Source organism: Phytophthora ramorum (assembly GCF_020800215.1).
Source record: "Phytophthora ramorum isolate Pr-102 chromosome Unknown Phyram_PR-102_s0020, whole genome shotgun sequence".
Taxonomy (NCBI): domain Eukaryota; phylum Oomycota; class Peronosporomycetes; order Peronosporales; family Peronosporaceae; genus Phytophthora; species Phytophthora ramorum.
This window is the reverse complement of record NW_027150666.1, coordinates 416,223-432,105: the sequence shown is the minus strand read 5'-3', so window position 1 is coordinate 432,105 and position 15,883 is coordinate 416,223. Positions and strand designations below refer to the sequence as shown.

The 15,883-nt window shown below is 54.5% G+C and overlaps 7 protein-coding genes across 7 annotated transcripts; 5 read left to right on the top strand and 2 right to left on the bottom strand.

The window, feature by feature from the left end:
- Positions 1-968: 968 nt before the first annotated feature.
- On the bottom strand, positions 969-1,808 carry KRP23_14147 (putative pinoresinol-lariciresinol reductase 3; the record flags this gene model as incomplete). Its single annotated transcript, XM_067884938.1, has 1 exon — positions 969-1,808. The coding sequence occupies one exon, from the start codon at positions 1,806-1,808 to the stop codon at positions 969-971; it is 840 nt and encodes a 279-aa protein (XP_067737701.1).
- Positions 1,809-2,692: 884 nt separating this feature from the next.
- Positions 2,693-3,532, top strand: KRP23_14146 (putative pinoresinol-lariciresinol reductase 3; the record flags this gene model as incomplete). Its single annotated transcript, XM_067884937.1, has 1 exon — positions 2,693-3,532. One exon carries the CDS (start codon positions 2,693-2,695, stop codon positions 3,530-3,532), a length of 840 nt encoding a protein of 279 aa, XP_067737700.1.
- A 3,964-nt stretch (positions 3,533-7,496) lies between these two features.
- Positions 7,497-8,465, top strand: KRP23_14145 (Zinc transporter ZIP1; the record flags this gene model as incomplete). The annotated part of the gene is made up of 1 exon (XM_067884935.1): positions 7,497-8,465. The coding sequence occupies one exon, from the start codon at positions 7,497-7,499 to the stop codon at positions 8,463-8,465; it is 969 nt and encodes a 322-aa protein (XP_067737699.1).
- A 361-nt stretch (positions 8,466-8,826) lies between these two features.
- KRP23_14144 (CUGBP Elav-like family member 5) lies at positions 8,827-10,317 on the bottom strand (the record flags this gene model as incomplete). The annotated part of the gene is made up of 1 exon (XM_067884934.1): positions 8,827-10,317. One exon carries the CDS (start codon positions 10,315-10,317, stop codon positions 8,827-8,829), a length of 1,491 nt encoding a protein of 496 aa, XP_067737698.1.
- Positions 10,318-12,485: 2,168 nt separating this feature from the next.
- KRP23_14143 (uncharacterized protein) lies at positions 12,486-12,869 on the top strand (the record flags this gene model as incomplete). The annotated part of the gene is made up of 1 exon (XM_067896002.1): positions 12,486-12,869. The coding sequence occupies one exon, from the start codon at positions 12,486-12,488 to the stop codon at positions 12,867-12,869; it is 384 nt and encodes a 127-aa protein (XP_067737697.1).
- Positions 12,870-12,967: 98 nt separating this feature from the next.
- On the top strand, positions 12,968-14,497 carry KRP23_14142 (putative WRKY transcription factor 19; the record flags this gene model as incomplete). The annotated part of the gene is made up of 2 exons (XM_067884933.1): positions 12,968-13,539; positions 14,491-14,497. 2 exons carry the CDS (start codon positions 12,968-12,970, stop codon positions 14,495-14,497), a joined length of 579 nt encoding a protein of 192 aa, XP_067737696.1.
- An 820-nt stretch (positions 14,498-15,317) lies between these two features.
- KRP23_14141 (uncharacterized protein) lies at positions 15,318-15,843 on the top strand (the record flags this gene model as incomplete). The annotated part of the gene is made up of 2 exons (XM_067884932.1): positions 15,318-15,729; positions 15,803-15,843. The coding sequence occupies 2 exons, from the start codon at positions 15,318-15,320 to the stop codon at positions 15,841-15,843; spliced, it is 453 nt and encodes a 150-aa protein (XP_067737695.1).
- Between the last annotated feature and the right edge of the window lie 40 nt (positions 15,844-15,883).

The following is a 15,883-nucleotide window of genomic DNA, read 5'->3' as shown; positions in this document are numbered from 1 at the left end:
CCGCGCCGACTCCACCATTGCCGCCGAGAACCGCGCCTAGAAGAGCGCCGAGACCAGCACCCACGCCCACACCACCGTGACCACCGACACCGGCGCCGACGCCGACGCCCAGACCGAGGCCAGCGTTAGCGCCAAGGCCACCGTTGTTGTAGTTGTTCTTAGTGGAGGTGCTCCGACCATAGGTCTCGGCCACCTCAGCAGTGGCGTCGGCCACGCCGTTGGAGAACGCCACGGCGGCGGCACACAGCGCGAGGATCGTCTTGCTGAACATCATCTTGGACTAGACGTAGATCACTTGAGGAACTTGGAAGGTAGCTTGGAAGCTAGTTGGTCACGATCTCCGAAATTGGATAATGAGTGAGTTGTGGCGCGCGATCGAGCTCCCGCGTACCGATATTATAGTTCGAGAGCGGGGCCTCTCTACCGAAGAGGGCAGACTCGCGTCAAGTTGCGCCCACATTCCAACCAGCAGGCGGAGGCTGTAGCCGAAGCCACTATCTCGTTCATGACAACATCAGTCCGTGTAAGTGGGAATTGACGGCACATGGTACCGGCAGAGGGGGGTCAACCAGAGCACACCTCCCTATTGTAGCAAATGTTTTGGAGAGGACGTCGTGGTGCACAAGCACAGACACGAGTAACCTGTCGCCGATAAGATCTTCCAAAAACCTATCTGCCATGCTCTCTTTGCTTCAGGTTATGATACCAAATGCCGTAGTACTTCAACAGGAAACTGGTACTACTTCTGAAGTGTAACCTGGTACTTAATTGAACTCTTACTCCATCTACTGGAAAGATGTGCACCGGGACTGCGTTGCGTAAAGCCGACTGGTTGCGGTTGATGCTTAGAACTGTAGACCCCACGAAGGCACAAAATGTCAGCAGTCGAATGCAATTGCACATCGTTTATTTTGCCATTGCCGTAGCACCTTACGACGCTAGACACTAGACATCCTCACGTCATCGCCCTACGCCAGGAACGCCTCGTACGGAGTCGGGTTCCAGTCCGGGAAGAACTTGGCCACCGTGTCCTTCACCTCCTGCTCCGAGCCGGCCACGCCGCGACCGTCCTCACCCAAAGCCGTCAAAAACGCCGTAAAATCCGTGTTGAACTTCTTCATGTTCTCCTCGTACGTGATGGAGCGCACCTCGACCTTCTTGCCCAGCTTCTTCTCCGCCAGCGCGTGGATCTGCAGCGGCGACAGACGCTCGGCCTCAAACGGCAGCTTGGCACCTTCCAGCGCGCTCTTGGGCGCTGTCGACAGCACGTGCGCCACGAAGCGCCCGGCGTCCTGGCGAGAGGTGATGCTGTAGGGCGTCTCGCCCTTGCCCACCACGTTCATGTAGCCGTCATCGAAGTGGTAGTCCATGAAGATCGGCAGGAACTCGGCGAAGATGCCCGTGTAGAAGGTGGTGGCCGGCAGCTGCACCTCGGCCAGCAGGTCCTGCACCACCTTCTTGTAGGCGTTGGGGCCCTCCGTCACCTTGACGCCGTACTCGGCAGGCACGAAGAGCTGGATGCCGGCCGCCTTGGCCGCGCGCACGACGGGTGGCTGCACGTCGAGGTGGTACGGCGACACGGCGCTCACGGCGACCTCGCTGCCGGACAGCGCCTTCTTCACAGCGTCCTCGTCGGTGTACGAGAGCTTGAAGAGCTTGGCGCCGCGCGCCTTGAGAGCCTGCAGCGCCTCCTGGCTGTCGTCGCGTGTGAGGATGGAGACGGACGCGCCCTTCTTCAGCAGCTCGTCGGCAACGGTGCCGCCGATGCCGCCGGCTCCGATGATGGCGAACTTGGTGTAGGTCGACATGGCTCGTTGAAGTGGATCAGGCGGTTGAAGCGGTGGAGTTGAGTTGCTTGTGTCTTGGAGAGACTTTTCAATTGTGAGCTTCGACATGCGAGGAGGTCGTGCGCGAACGGCTCGGTGACATGCAAGCGAGGTCTAGTTGGTGCGATCGTGTGTCGAGTGCTTCATGTTGACGCGTGACTAAGTTGCCTTTATGGCGTGGATCCATAGATAGCGAGTCCGTATTTACGAACCCGTATTTACGTAAATAGGGGAGCTGTGTGTCTTGCGCGCGTCACAGATTTGCAGTGCAGCAGTTTGTCGCCGTTCTCCCGCTTGCCTCGCTCACCGGGTGCTGGTATACGGATTGCTCACTTTGGGTGTCACCTTCGAGCATCTAGATTTCGGAAGTGGAAGTTAACTACGACGGGTAGTCGTAGCAAAAAACCCATCAAGAGACTGCAGGGCATGTGATACACGAGCGTTAATTAACGGAGATTAGTCCCTCATGATCACTATGTGTATAAGTTCTGCTTCATGCTATTCACGTCCGTCTCGTTAGATACTTCTCTATACGAAGCAATCGAGAGTTTGCGCTCACGTCCCTCGTGGAAACGGGTCAGCAAAAAACAAATCTGTGACGCGCGCAAGACAGCTCCCCTATTTACGTAAATACGGGTTCGTAAATACGGACTCGCTATCTATGGATCCACGCCATAAAGGCAACTTAGTCACGCGTCAACATGAAGCACTCGACACACGATCGCACCAACTAGACCTCGCTTGCATGTCACCGAGCCGTTCGCGCACGACCTCCTCGCATGTCGAAGCTCACAATTGAAAAGTCTCTCCAAGACACAAGCAACTCAACTCCACCGCTTCAACCGCCTGATCCACTTCAACGAGCCATGTCGACCTACACCAAGTTCGCCATCATCGGAGCCGGCGGCATCGGCGGCACCGTTGCCGACGAGCTGCTGAAGAAGGGCGCGTCCGTCTCCATCCTCACACGCGACGACAGCCAGGAGGCGCTGCAGGCTCTCAAGGCGCGCGGCGCCAAGCTCTTCAAGCTCTCGTACACCGACGAGGACGCTGTGAAGAAGGCGCTGTCCGGCAGCGAGGTCGCCGTGAGCGCCGTGTCGCCGTACCACCTCGACGTGCAGCCACCCGTCGTGCGCGCGGCCAAGGCGGCCGGCATCCAGCTCTTCGTGCCTGCCGAGTACGGCGTCAAGGTGACGGAGGGCCCCAACGCCTACAAGAAGGTGGTGCAGGACCTGCTGGCCGAGGTGCAGCTGCCGGCCACCACCTTCTACACGGGCATCTTCGCCGAGTTCCTGCCGATCTTCATGGACTACCACTTCGATGACGGCTACATGAACGTGGTGGGCAAGGGCGAGACGCCCTACAGCATCACCTCTCGCCAGGACGCCGGGCGCTTCGTGGCGCACGTGCTGTCGACAGCGCCCAAGAGCGCGCTGGAAGGTGCCAAGCTGCCGTTTGAGGCCGAGCGTCTGTCGCCGCTGCAGATCCACGCGCTGGCGGAGAAGAAGCTGGGCAAGAAGGTCGAGGTGCGCTCCATCACGTACGAGGAGAACATGAAGAAGTTCAACACGGATTTTACGGCGTTTTTGACGGCTTTGGGTGAGGACGGTCGCGGCGTGGCCGGCTCGGAGCAGGAGGTGAAGGACACGGTGGCCAAGTTCTTCCCGGACTGGAACCCGACTCCGTACGAGGCGTTCCTGGCGTAGGGCGATGACGTGAGGATGTCTAGTGTCTAGCGTCGTAAGGTGCTACGGCAATGGCAAAATAAACGATGTGCAATTGCATTCGACTGCTGACATTTTGTGCCTTCGTGGGGTCTACAGTTCTAAGCATCAACCGCAACCAGTCGGCTTTACGCAACGCAGTCCCGGTGCACATCTTTCCAGTAGATGGAGTAAGAGTTCAATTAAGTACCAGGTTACACTTCAGAAGTAGTACCAGTTTCCTGTTGAAGTACTACGGCATTTGGTATCATAACCTGAAGCAAAGAGAGCATGGCAGATAGGTTTTTGGAAGATCTTATCGGCGACAGGTTACTCGTGTCTGTGCTTGTGCACCACGACGTCCTCTCCAAAACATTTGCTACAATAGGGAGGTGTGCTCAGGTTGACCCCCCTCTGCCGGTACCATGTGCCGTCAATTCCCACTTACACGGACTGATGTTGTCATGAACGAGATAGTGGCTTCGGCTACGGCCTCCGCCTGCTGGTTGGCATGTGGGCGCAATTTGACGCGAGTCTGTCCTCTTCGGTAGAGAGGCCCCGCTCTCGAACTATAATATCGGTACGCGGGAGCTCGATCGCGCGCCACAACTCACTCATTATCCAATTTCGGAGATCGTGACCAACTAGCTTCCAAGCTACCTTCCAAGTTCCTCAAGTGATCTACGTCTAGTCCAAGATGATGTTCAGCAAGACGATCCTCGCGCTGTGTGCCGCCGCCGTGGCGTTCTCCAACGGCGTGGCCGACGCCACTGCTGAGGTGGCCGAGACCTATGGTCGGAGCACCTCCACTAAGAACAACTACAACAACGGTGGCCTTGGCGTTAACGCTGGCCTCGGTCTGGGCGTCGGCGTCGGCGCCGGTGTCGGTGGTCACGGTGGTGTGGGCGTGGGCGCTGGTCTCGGCGCTCTTCTAGGCGCGGTTCTTGGCGGCAATGGTGGAGTCGGCGCGGGTCTAAATGTTGGTGCGGGCCTCGGTGCCAATGTCGGCCTCGGTCTTGGCGGAGGCGCGTACGGAGGTGCGGGCGTGAAGACTGGCGGTGGTGTTGGCGCGGGTCTAGGACTCGGCGTGGGTGGTGCTGGAGCAGGCGTCAAGGCCGGCGGGGGACTGGACGTGAACGCCGGTGCAAGCCTCGGAGCGACGGCGGGTCTTGGTGCGGGCGCGCAGCTCAATGCCGGCGCAACTCTCGGTGCTGGCGTCCAGGCAGGCGTTGGTACGAAGGGTGTTGGAGCTGATGTTGGCACGTACGGAGGCACTGGGGTAAATGTTGGTGCCGGAGCGAATCTTGGAGTTGGCATCGGTGGTGGTGCTAAGGCAGCCGTCGGACTTGGCGGCGGAGTTAATGTTGGCGCCGGAGCTGGCATCGGTGCTGGAGTCGGTGGCGGCGTCAATGTTGGCGGACTTAATGTTGGCGCCGGAGCTGGCATTGGTGCTGGTGTCGGTGGCGGCGTCAATGTTGGCGGACTTAATGTTGGCGCCGGAGTGAACGGAGGTGCTGGTGTCGGTGGCGGCGTCAATGTTGGCGGACTTAATGTTGGCGCCGGAGTGAACGGAGGTGCTGGTGTCGGTGGCGGCGTCAATGTTGGCGGACTTAATGTTGGCGCCGGAGTGAACGGAGGTGCTGGTGTCGGAGGCAGCGTCGGTGGAGCTGCCTCTGGAGGCGTGAAAGCAGGCGCCGGCATCGGTGCTCAGGTCGGCGTTGGTGGTGTTGGCGGCGTGAAGGCTGGTGCCGAGGTCGGCGCTGGCGTGAAGGCTGGCGTTGGTGGAGTTGGAGCCAACGTAAATGCTGGCGTCGATCCGATTGTCAGCGTTGGCGGAGACAAGGCCTCAGCTGGCAGCTACTCGAAGGGCAACACGCCAGCAGTGACTCCTAAAGCCACCACCCCCATTACCCAAGCGGCCCAGCAGCAGCAGCAGCAGAACCCGGCGGCTCAGACTGCCGGCAAGGGATACCGTCACCTGCGCGCTTAGAAAAGAAAGGCGAACGGTGTAGCAGGACCTAGAGTTTCAGGACTACGAGTAAGTCAACTAGTCCAGTGTATTTGTAATTCATCTTTTTGTTGTTAGACACTTCAGCGTGGCATCTTCTTAAGTCTAAGCTGCCTACGTTCCTCGTCATTTGTCCAATTCATTGCACTCATACGGTGTTTTGCATTTTTTTTTGGCTAAAAATGTAGCAAATGTACAAATGACTCGGGTCCTTAGTTCATAGCATCCGAAGTGCTCACTACGTCTAGCCTTATGTCGCCTACTTGCCAATCCACGGCGACACCTGAGGTATTAACTTTGAAAGCCTAGCGTCACTAAACCAGGGTTTCACGAACACCTCGCATATCAAACTAGGTAGCGTCGTTAACTCCATAAAGCTTGAAACAAGGCGTAATTATCCTCGACATCCTTCATGAACGTGCTGCTGGAACCACCGTGTTTTCGCATCGCCTTTGTCACGCCTTCAGGCTCCATTCCGCGTTTCTGAAAGTCCGGGAGCAGTTTCGTGTCCAAACATTTCTCCAGTCCACGAGTATCCTCCCCATTCCAATCCGCCACAACATCGAGCTTCTCTGGACCAACCCAGCCATTGAGTTTCTCCACATCCAACCACTCACCGGGAGGAGGGGGTGGAAGTCGTATTAAGAAGAGCAGGCAGCTTTTCGGTGTCGAAATACTCCACCAGTTTCTTATCGTCAATGAGTTGGTAGGCTTGGTCCACTGGGAGCAACTCTTCCAATTTCGCGTAATCGGCGTCGAAAGTCGATCCATCAAGCGCTCTCCACCTTCAATGTCGTCTTTGGTTGCTTCGCTGTCATCACCAGCCCTCAAGAATTGAAATCTGTTGTCGTTCTCTTACTTGTGCTCGTTTCACCAGGCAAAATCAGCTTGGACGATTTTTCATGGCTCACAGCAGACACAGATTCACGACCGCCAGGGCTGCCAGTAAGAAGTAGAATGCACACATAGCGTCACTTGGCACGACGGAAGGAGCTGAGTTGCTTCATCCGCGCTAATTTGAACCTACACCTTCGAAAAGGAAACGCAATGGCCATTGCGCCGACCTTAGTTTGAGGTAAGAGCCGTTCCACCTTTCTGAATCATAGCCAGATCGCGCTCTGTTGTGTGCATCTAGCAGCAGTAGGAGATGTTCATACTCAAGACCGTTCCGGCGTGGTCTATATTTCTGCGCCAGTGGCATCGTCTAGTTCCCTCAAGTTTTGCAACAATCACTAAAACGCAAATATCCCTCTTCGTTAGGGCTAGACGAGTTAAGCTTACAGTTTTAATGGAGCTAGATATCAGTTGATCCATACTTCTGAGTGCTCGTGCCGGCATCACTACAATCTCCTTTCACCTTCTTTGTTTTGAGGTGCGCATTGCGACACACAACTGCTTCTGTAGTTTGGGTGATTAAGTAATTTTTTTTACCTACTAGCCCCATCATTTTCTGTCCTTATATAGTAGACACTGTCTAGGAAAGACGTGTGCCGTGAACCTAGTGTTTCGTGACTACGACTCGGAGTCTACGAGTAAGTCAAAAGTGTTTTTGCAGTAATAATTCATTCTCTTTTTAGTTACAGTGCCATTCAGTCCCAAATCATTCACCACGGGTGAACTCCAGCAGCAACGAGAACTTGGCAAGGGATGCATTGGTCCCTTCGAGCAAGACTCGGTGGTGGTTAAGTGGCCTTACATTTGATGTTTATGTGTTTTCTATAGAAGCCTTTTGATAATATAAAAGACGCGACTTGATGTCGGGCCTCTGTCGGGGTGGTGTTGCTTCTGGCCTTCAAGCAAGACTCCACGAACCAGAGAAGTGTGTGAAGTACCAATGACTTTTCCCACCGACTGCGTACCAATGACTTTTCCCACCGACTGCGTACCAAAACACCAAATATGTGGGGGTAACAGGCAGCCTATTCACTTTCGGAGGACTCATTTCCTCATCAAACGGCGATGGAGCCCGTGACCGTCTTCAAGCTCGTGTCGCTCGTGTGCATCTGGGTCGTGGGCCTCGTGGGCGGCCTGACGCCGGCCTGTCTGGCCTCGAGGCACGACAAGTCTCCGGTGCTGAGCATCCTCAGCGCCTTCTCGGGCGGCGTGTTCCTGGCCGGCGGCTTCTTTCACCTGCTCCACTCGGCCGTGGAGAACCCGGCGCTGCGCAAATGGTCCACGGAGGACGGAGGTCGCTACGAGTTCCCGTACGCAGAGATGTTCTGCACCTTGGGCTTTCTGGGCCTTTTGCTGCTGGAACAGGCCGCGCAGGCCTCGATGGACGTCTCCAGGACGGATTATCGGCCGGCCAAGAGTCAGGACGACGACGAGGAGCTGCACGGAGCCACGGAGAGCGACGAAACGTATGTAGGGGACCTAGAGGAGGACGAGCAGGGACTCAGCCAGTCAGGCCACTCCCATGGGGGTGGGGGCCAGGACGCTGATGCAGGATCCTTGGCCGTGGCTATGGTGCTGTTCATTGCTCTGTCCTTCCACTCGGTGCTGGAGGGACTGGGCATCGGGGCCCAGACGGAGACGGCGTGGGGAGTCTTCATGGCCATCATCATGCACAAGGGGCTAGCGGCCTTTGCGCTGGGCTCGGGCCTCGTGCAGAGCGCCATGCCCGTGGCCCACGTGATGCTCTACATGGTCGTCTTCTCGTTCATGAGCATCGTTGGGATTATCGTGGGCTGGATCATCGCGGCCGACTCGTCGGAGGATTCGGCCGCGGCGGGCATCTGCGTGGCGCTGGCATCGGGCACTTTCATCTACGTGGCTGTGATGGAGGTCATCCCACAGGAATTCCCTCGACACAGCCACGGAGGCGATGAAGGCCACGGCCAGCAGCAGAAATCCAAGGTGACATTGCAGAAGTCGATCGCGCTCGTAACTGGTTACGCCGTCTTCGGCCTGCTCGCGAAATGGTCGTAGATGGTGCAAAAGAGTTGAAGTAAAGGCAAACGCGTGACTAAGACAGCAAAGCAAGTGAATTCACACGGATAAAACATACGCTTGCTCGCTCGCAGCCGTCACTTCAAGCTGGTCGCAAGCTGCTACTTCTTCTCTTCCTTCCTTTTGCCGTCTTCTGTTGTTTCTTTGCCTGTCTTTCTTGTGTTGCTCGTTGCTTGCAAAGTTCTCAGTTATCGTTCCTTGTGCGTGTCCTTCTGATCTCCAGTATCGCATCGCTGTTTGTACACGGCATTTTGTACACCTTCACGCCTCAAAACTCACCACCAACCGACTGACTGACATGATCGACGAGTCACAAAAACACACCGTTGGGATCTCGGGCTTACGCGTCAATGCGCAGGTTCTGCACGGCCTCGTCTAATGACGTGTCGACGCCGTTGTTGCCTTCCGCGGCATCGCTCGGGGACATGGCGCCGCTATCTTCGTGGTGGAGGCCATTGTCCAGACCGGAGATGTCCTGCTGCACCTGATGGTGGTACTCCATGCTCGCCAGTTCTTCGTCGTGGCCGACGAGGCTGCCGCTGGATCCGCCCAGGTAGTCGTTTCTCTGGTGGATACGCTTGTGCTGGACCTTGAGCCGCTTGGTGCCGATCTGGAACCCATTCATGCTGGCAATAGCTGCGTCCGCGGCATCCGCGCTGTCATAACTCACGAAGCCAAAGCCCTTGCTTTCGCCCGTGATCTTGTCCATGTACACCTTCGCGCTGATGACCGTACCGAAGGGCGCAAACGCAGTGGCCAGATCAGCGTCCGTGAGGTCGTGCGGCAAGTGGTAGATGAAGAGGTTAGCGCCCGTGGGGCCTTCCAGTTGACTAGTCGTGCGCGAGGCCTTGGCCGCAGCTTCCACGCCCTGGTCCAAGCCAGCTCCCAGTCCGCTCGACTGCATGTCGAAGCCCGCGCCGCCGACGTTCGGCAGGCCACCAAATCCGTACGGAGCAGCGGCGCCAGCACCCGCGAAGCCGTACGGGTTGTAGTACATGAACGAGTTGGTGGGGCTTCCTGGGCTGCCGGCCGTAGCGCCAACAGGCGAGCCCATACCAGCGACCGCCGGGTTCAATCCGGCCGCCGCCTGGGCGCCGAAAGCCTGCATCTGCTGCATGTACTGCTGCTGGAGGTGCTGCAACTGCGGGAAGGCCATGCCCGCTCCAGGAGGGAGCGGCCAGTAGGCGTTCGCAGCGGCCGCCAAGTTGCGCGCTCGCTGCAGACGCTGGCGCCGACTGTCGGCGAACTTGACGACGAGTGGCGACGTGCCGCGGTCCATCGTGACGTTGCCGTTCACGTCTTCAATGGCCGCGAGGGCCGAGGTGCGCTCCTTGAACTTGAGGAAGGCGCATCCCTTGCTCTGACCCGTGGCCGGGTGGCGCAGGATGTAGACCTCCTCGATGGCGCCGAAGAGCTCGAAGACGTCGCGGATCGCGGCCTCGTCGGCCGTCTTGGGGATCATGCCGATGAAGAGCTTGTGCTCCTGGGACGCGCCCGCCTGACCCTCGGCCGGCCGCACCTGCAGCGGGTTGATGCTCTGGGGCAGCGTCACCTTGTTGTGCAGCTCGTGCACGGCCTGGTCGGCCGCGTCGCGCGTAAAGTACGAGGCGAAGGCGCAGCCGCGGTGAGCGCCCGTGATCTTGTCTCGGATGATGACGAGGTCCTCGAGCGGGCCGAAGACCTCGAGCACGGGGCGCAGCTCGTCCTCCTCCATGGTGCGCGGCACTTGGCCCACGAAGAGCTTGACGGGTCCGTTGGGCGACTCGGCGTAGAGGTCGGAGCCATCGACGGCCGCGTGGGCCTCGGGGTCGTACGGGGCGGACGGGTCCATACTGGGGATTGGACGAGAAGACGGTGGACGAGATGGACACGCACGGCACGCACACAGAGGGAGGGGACACCGAAGAGCTTTGAGCGTGAGCTTGGAGAGCTTGGCTTTAATGAAACCAACCAATGGGGAAACGCCCAGATCTCGAGTGGGTGCGGAACGTCTTGGACTGAGTATGCCGCCGTTTTGTAGCCTGTATGAGATGCGGAACAGTGGCGAGCGGAGTAAGTACGATGACAAATTGAAGCCATATCTGCTCATTTTGTAGGGCCGAGAACTCGGTCACTTTCCTCTGTGCGTTCTGCACAGGATGTTCGCATTGGAAACGTGAACATTTCCTTCATCGCCGTGCTCAGAGCAAATTTTGCCTCCTCTCATATCCACTAATTGGCACCACAATTGCGGATGAAGTCAGAGAAGCCACACCGTCACCGAAGACGAATGCGTCTTGGAGGATTCACGTTTCCTTTCCTTTGCAAATTGCTGCTTGACTCAATGGAAATTTGACGTTTTGACGACTGGCAAGATCGTAGCGTTTGAGTTACTCAACCAACGAGGGCAATGGTAAGCAACCCGCAACGATTTACTCAACTTGAGTACACATTGTATTCGACAGCGTTACGAATCGAGACGCTAGAAACCGGAGCCACCGGATATCGAGAGTTGGGATATCTGGTTAGCGAGGTTGATGCAATGCTCGCCCTGAGTTCTACCGGCGTTAGCCGCATAAAATAAAAAAATAAAAAAAAATCCTTGAAGCCACATCCAAAGAGCGAGCATTTAAAGCTGCATGTAAGCTGTAACAATTTGTATTAGCATTGCTTCGAAGGCGGGTCGATTTGTGCAGTGTTTGCTATTGCGTAATTATCTACTGTGGTTGAAGAAGCACTTTTTTTTTTAAAGAACAAATTTCGGTAAAATGATTTGAAATCTGTTCGTTCCTTGGCGGCATCTTGATCTGCTTTTTAACTACCGTTGAGTGTGGACCACCATTACTTACCTGTGGCAGCAGCAACATCCCCAGCCTTCGACCGATTGATAATGCGCTACTGAGCCAATCTTCCCAACCACCTGTTCGTCCTCAATCCTCAGAGACACCTGGTATAACGTACCTCACTGCCCAGCCTGGAGATTTGATACAGAAACCACTACTGGTACTACCCATTCAATACTGATCAAACAACTTTGAAAGGAAACTGTTGAGAGGCGAGCAGACCGTCATATTCTGCAGCAAACTCTTGTTGAATACACGAAAGCCCAGTGTTGAGAAATATCAAGGTGTAGGCAAACTTGGATATTATAAACAAATGATTATGCCTCTATCATGAATAAAAAGAACATTTATCAGAAATGGTAGCGGTGTCTGTATTTTTATTTAATTTTTTTAAATATTTAGCTTCAACCTGATTAAAAAGAGCACTTCAAGCTGAGCCGAGATGCAGACTACAGTAATAGGCGTGAGTAGTGAACGGGTCTACAACTTACAACCTCGTACAGCTTATATATAGGCCAGGAGGTACAACGTCACGATATGGAGATGAGCTGAGCTAAAGTCCAGCAAGATGCGTTTGATCAACCACGCTCGAGTGAATCGAATTTGAATATTCTCTGACGAACGTTCGCGTGGAAAAGTTGCCGCCTAACACAACTACGAGGACCCAACCAATGGACCAAGGTATTATTCATTGCATCAAAAGATATATACTATCTGAGAAAATGATTCTTGCTTTAGATAGACTAGGAGTAGGATTAGATAATCCCTACATAGTAGACCTCTTACCGCACTGATGTGGTGCGAGGATGCATGGTCAAAGGTCAGCGCTTCGACCATACAGCATTGCTGGCACCACTCCGGGATAATTAACAAAGCAACGTATGCTCAGTTAATTTAAATCAATACATACTCTTCTGCGTCCAAATCATTTTTTCTTTATACATCACGCACATTACTGTACCGCTACTTGGAAGTAAAACATCCACTGACCCAACCGTGACTGCTATTTCTCTCAGGGCTGGAGCTTTTTTAGCGCATCCATTATATAGCTTGAGATGTGCAGCCTGCTGGTCGCCTTTACCTTCGCTTGCGTTTCCTGCTTTGGGGACCGAAGCTTGAGCTCATTCCTCAACTCTCTGTTTCCAGTCCAAGTTCCGAACTCCTCTGACGTTCCATCATGCGTTTGTGCTACATCCTGGTCGTGGTTGTTGCTACTTTCCTCGCCACTGTCGATGCCATGCCAGCAGGAGCAAATGCTGTTCAAACGAGTGTATCAAAACTGGCCGCTCGCTCAGCGGAGGCTACTCCAGTCTACGGCAAAAGGGCCCTAAGAAAGCGTGGCACAGATACAGAAGACGACGAAGATCGAATTGGTGACATCACGCAACTCATTAGTCTGCCGAATCTATTCAAGCAAATGGAAGGGAAGAGCGTGCACAAGTTCGCCCACTTCATACAAGGTGGCCAGTATTCTCTGAAGCAGCGCGAAGCCATGATAGCACTGTATGCGGCGCACCTTGCCAAGCTAGCGAAGGCTGCAAATACCGCAGCTCGTCAGTAAAGCGAACTTGTTCCAGCGTTAAGCACCATAAAATACAACGCGTTGAAATCCATTTGATGTACACCACACACAATGCTACATGTCAGTCGCAAAAAATAATGGCAACCAGCAGCGGCGAGTCCGACGTCTCCGGCGCGTCCCCCGCGTCCGGTCCAGGAGAAGAGATCGACGAGCTGCGAGAGGATATCTCAGCGTATGGTTCGGACTCAAGCGACGCAGAAGAGAAGGAGGAAACCCCCGCACCGTCCGCCAAGTTGGAGAAGAAACTCCCCCCAGCCGCTAAAACGCGCACTTCCAAGCCCAAATCGACGAAAACATTGTCAAAACCTGGCGGCAAATGCTCATTTGAAAGTTGCAACAAGAAGGCGCTGCAAGGTAGCAACTGCTTCCAACATGGAGGCGGCTACAAGTGCTCGGAAGAAGGTTGCGCCAAGCAGGCCAAAGTCAAGGGGAAATGTGTGGCCCATAGTGGGGGCAACAAGTGTTCGGAAGAAGATTGCGTCAAGCAAGCAAAACGGCAAGGACGGTGTATTGCACATGGAGGAGCTCAAATTTGCTCCCACAAGGGCTGCACCAAGCAGATCCAGTCGAGGGGCAAGTGCTTTGATCATGGTGGAGGCAAGAAATGCTCTAAAAAGGGGTGTACCAAGCAGGCGCAGTCGAAAGGCTTGTGCTTTGAGCATGGAGGAGGTAGTAAATGTTCTCATGCAGGGTGTACCAAACAGACCAGAGCCAATGGAGTGTGCTTTGAGCATGGTGGAGGCAAACCGTGCTCGGTTGATGGCTGTACCAATCAATCGGTGACCAAAGGCAGGTGCTACACTCATGGCAGAATGGACCCATGTAGTTACTTGGGCTGCGTTAGATTCGGTGAATCAACCGGGTTTTGCTTCGAGCATGGAGGAGCTCGACAGTGCTCGGTGGAAGGCTGCACGAAACGTTCTCATGCACAGGGCGTTTGCGTTATTCATGGAGGAGGTACCCAGTGTTCGCATGGTGGATGCTTGAAAAAGGCTCTGTCGAAAGGGAAATGTTTTGACAAAGTGCGAGCGCGAAGGATGCTATGAAAGAGCTGTATCACGTGGCAAGTGCTACGATCACGGCGGAGGCGCTCTGTGCAGCACGCAGGATGTGACAAGATGTCTTACTTACAAGGCTTGTGTAATGCGCACGGTGGACCAAAGAAGTGTTTGCGAGAAGGGTGTGACAAGGGTGCTAAGTCCAAAGGGCTGTGCTACGCCCATGGTGGAGGAACGCGATGCTCAGAGCCAGGGTGTGAAGGTAAGCCCAAGATTGGCGGCAAGTGCAGGCAACATGCCACCGGTGAATAGTGCTTCCTCAATGAAGAAGGCTGTGTGCAGAATTTAAAGTATCGGGGTTAGCAATGACAGACGTAATGGAAGCCTGCAGGGAATTCATCTTGTGTGGAGTTTGGTTCCTATCCTACTTGTACCGAGTACATTCGTGTTGTGTGGATGAACTTCATGATCCGAAGGAAGCTTGGCGTGACAATCATGAATTCTGGATTTGAGCCGCAGTGGATGCACTGATGATTGTAGTGTGGCCTCTGGTTTTCGATCAAGTGTTGTCTTAGAGTCGATTACCTTTGTTGTTTGTACAGACACTAGCTACTTTCCCGTTTAAAGTAGCCGATACGAGTTGTGCAGCTGCCGTCGCACCTCATCTCAATTATCCAATTTCATTCTTCGAGCTCACGATGGCCCCGATTTCCTATCGCTGCCGGTTATATTATTTGGACTTCCCGTACTAGGCAGCAGCACAATTGTTTCGGGGTCACCGCGAACTCATCTGATACATTTCAAATATGTATCGGATACGTTCAACAACAAACAAATTTTATTTGCAGACGTTGTTCCGTGCCCCCTACCCAGTTGCCAATTCTTCTTCAATCAAGAGTGCGAGAATACTGTGCTTTGATGCGTGGCGCATGAAATGGGCGAAGCTCTTCATGGTCGATTTTTCTGGAGTGATAATACAGGTCAAACTCATGGCTTGGAGGGCTCGAGAGGGTATGGTGAAATAGAAATTTGAGATGATGTTGCTCATCTCGTTTCGTGCCCAGATGTCGACTTGAAATTCTTGTTTCATTAGCACCATTGATGCGTGGAGTGCCAAGAAGAATCAGTTGCATCGTTTGAACATTGGTGACTTGAACAACTGATTCAAGCAGTCCCTGCTCATATTTTGACGACCTCGCAAGTTGTACGGCAATACTCCACACTCTTACTTCGAGTTCAGTGCAGCCAAGATGGGATCCTATTATACAAGAGGAGAGTACGAAAGCCCAACACGGTGATTGTCGAGAACCGTGATGCTACTTAGTCATTACAACGACCGTTCTATATTTCTTTGCCGTTTACCCGGATTCGAAATTACCGCAGCTTGTCATTCTCAGACTCGCCAGATCGAACGCAAGTCGAAACTTTCATGGGCGATTTTCTCGACGTGCTGGAGCTCTCAGGCCTCGACTCTGTGGCCAAGTGCCGCCTGCCGAGCGACGACACGGTGTTCGTCTGTGGCGGCAACGGGGAGATGCTGTGGTCCGCTGGGGTCGCGATGCCCCTGGCCGCCGTCGTCAAGGCGAGAAACGAAAAGAAATTAGCGAAGTTATGCCTCCTACACAAGTGGGAGAAGGACATTAGGGAAGACGAAGCAATGGCAAGCGACGAAGAAGAGATCAACGACTTGTCAAGTTCGGAGGAGGACGGCCGACAGATCAAGCGAAAGGAGAAGAAGGAATGTCCGATGATCACGATGGACAAGATATTCCCTACGTCTGCCACGGCCAAAGTGAAGATTATCGGTGGGGTTGAGCACAGCCTACCGCTTGACAGTAAACGTAAGCTGGGCTCCTTCCCTGGCTGCTTAAAGACCGCTCAGTTGAAGGGACTCTGTATTGTCCATGGAGGCAGCAAGAGATGTGAACGCCCAGAGTGCGCCAAGAAGGCTCTGAAAGGAGGGAGATGCTTCCAACACGGCGGTGGAAACAAGCG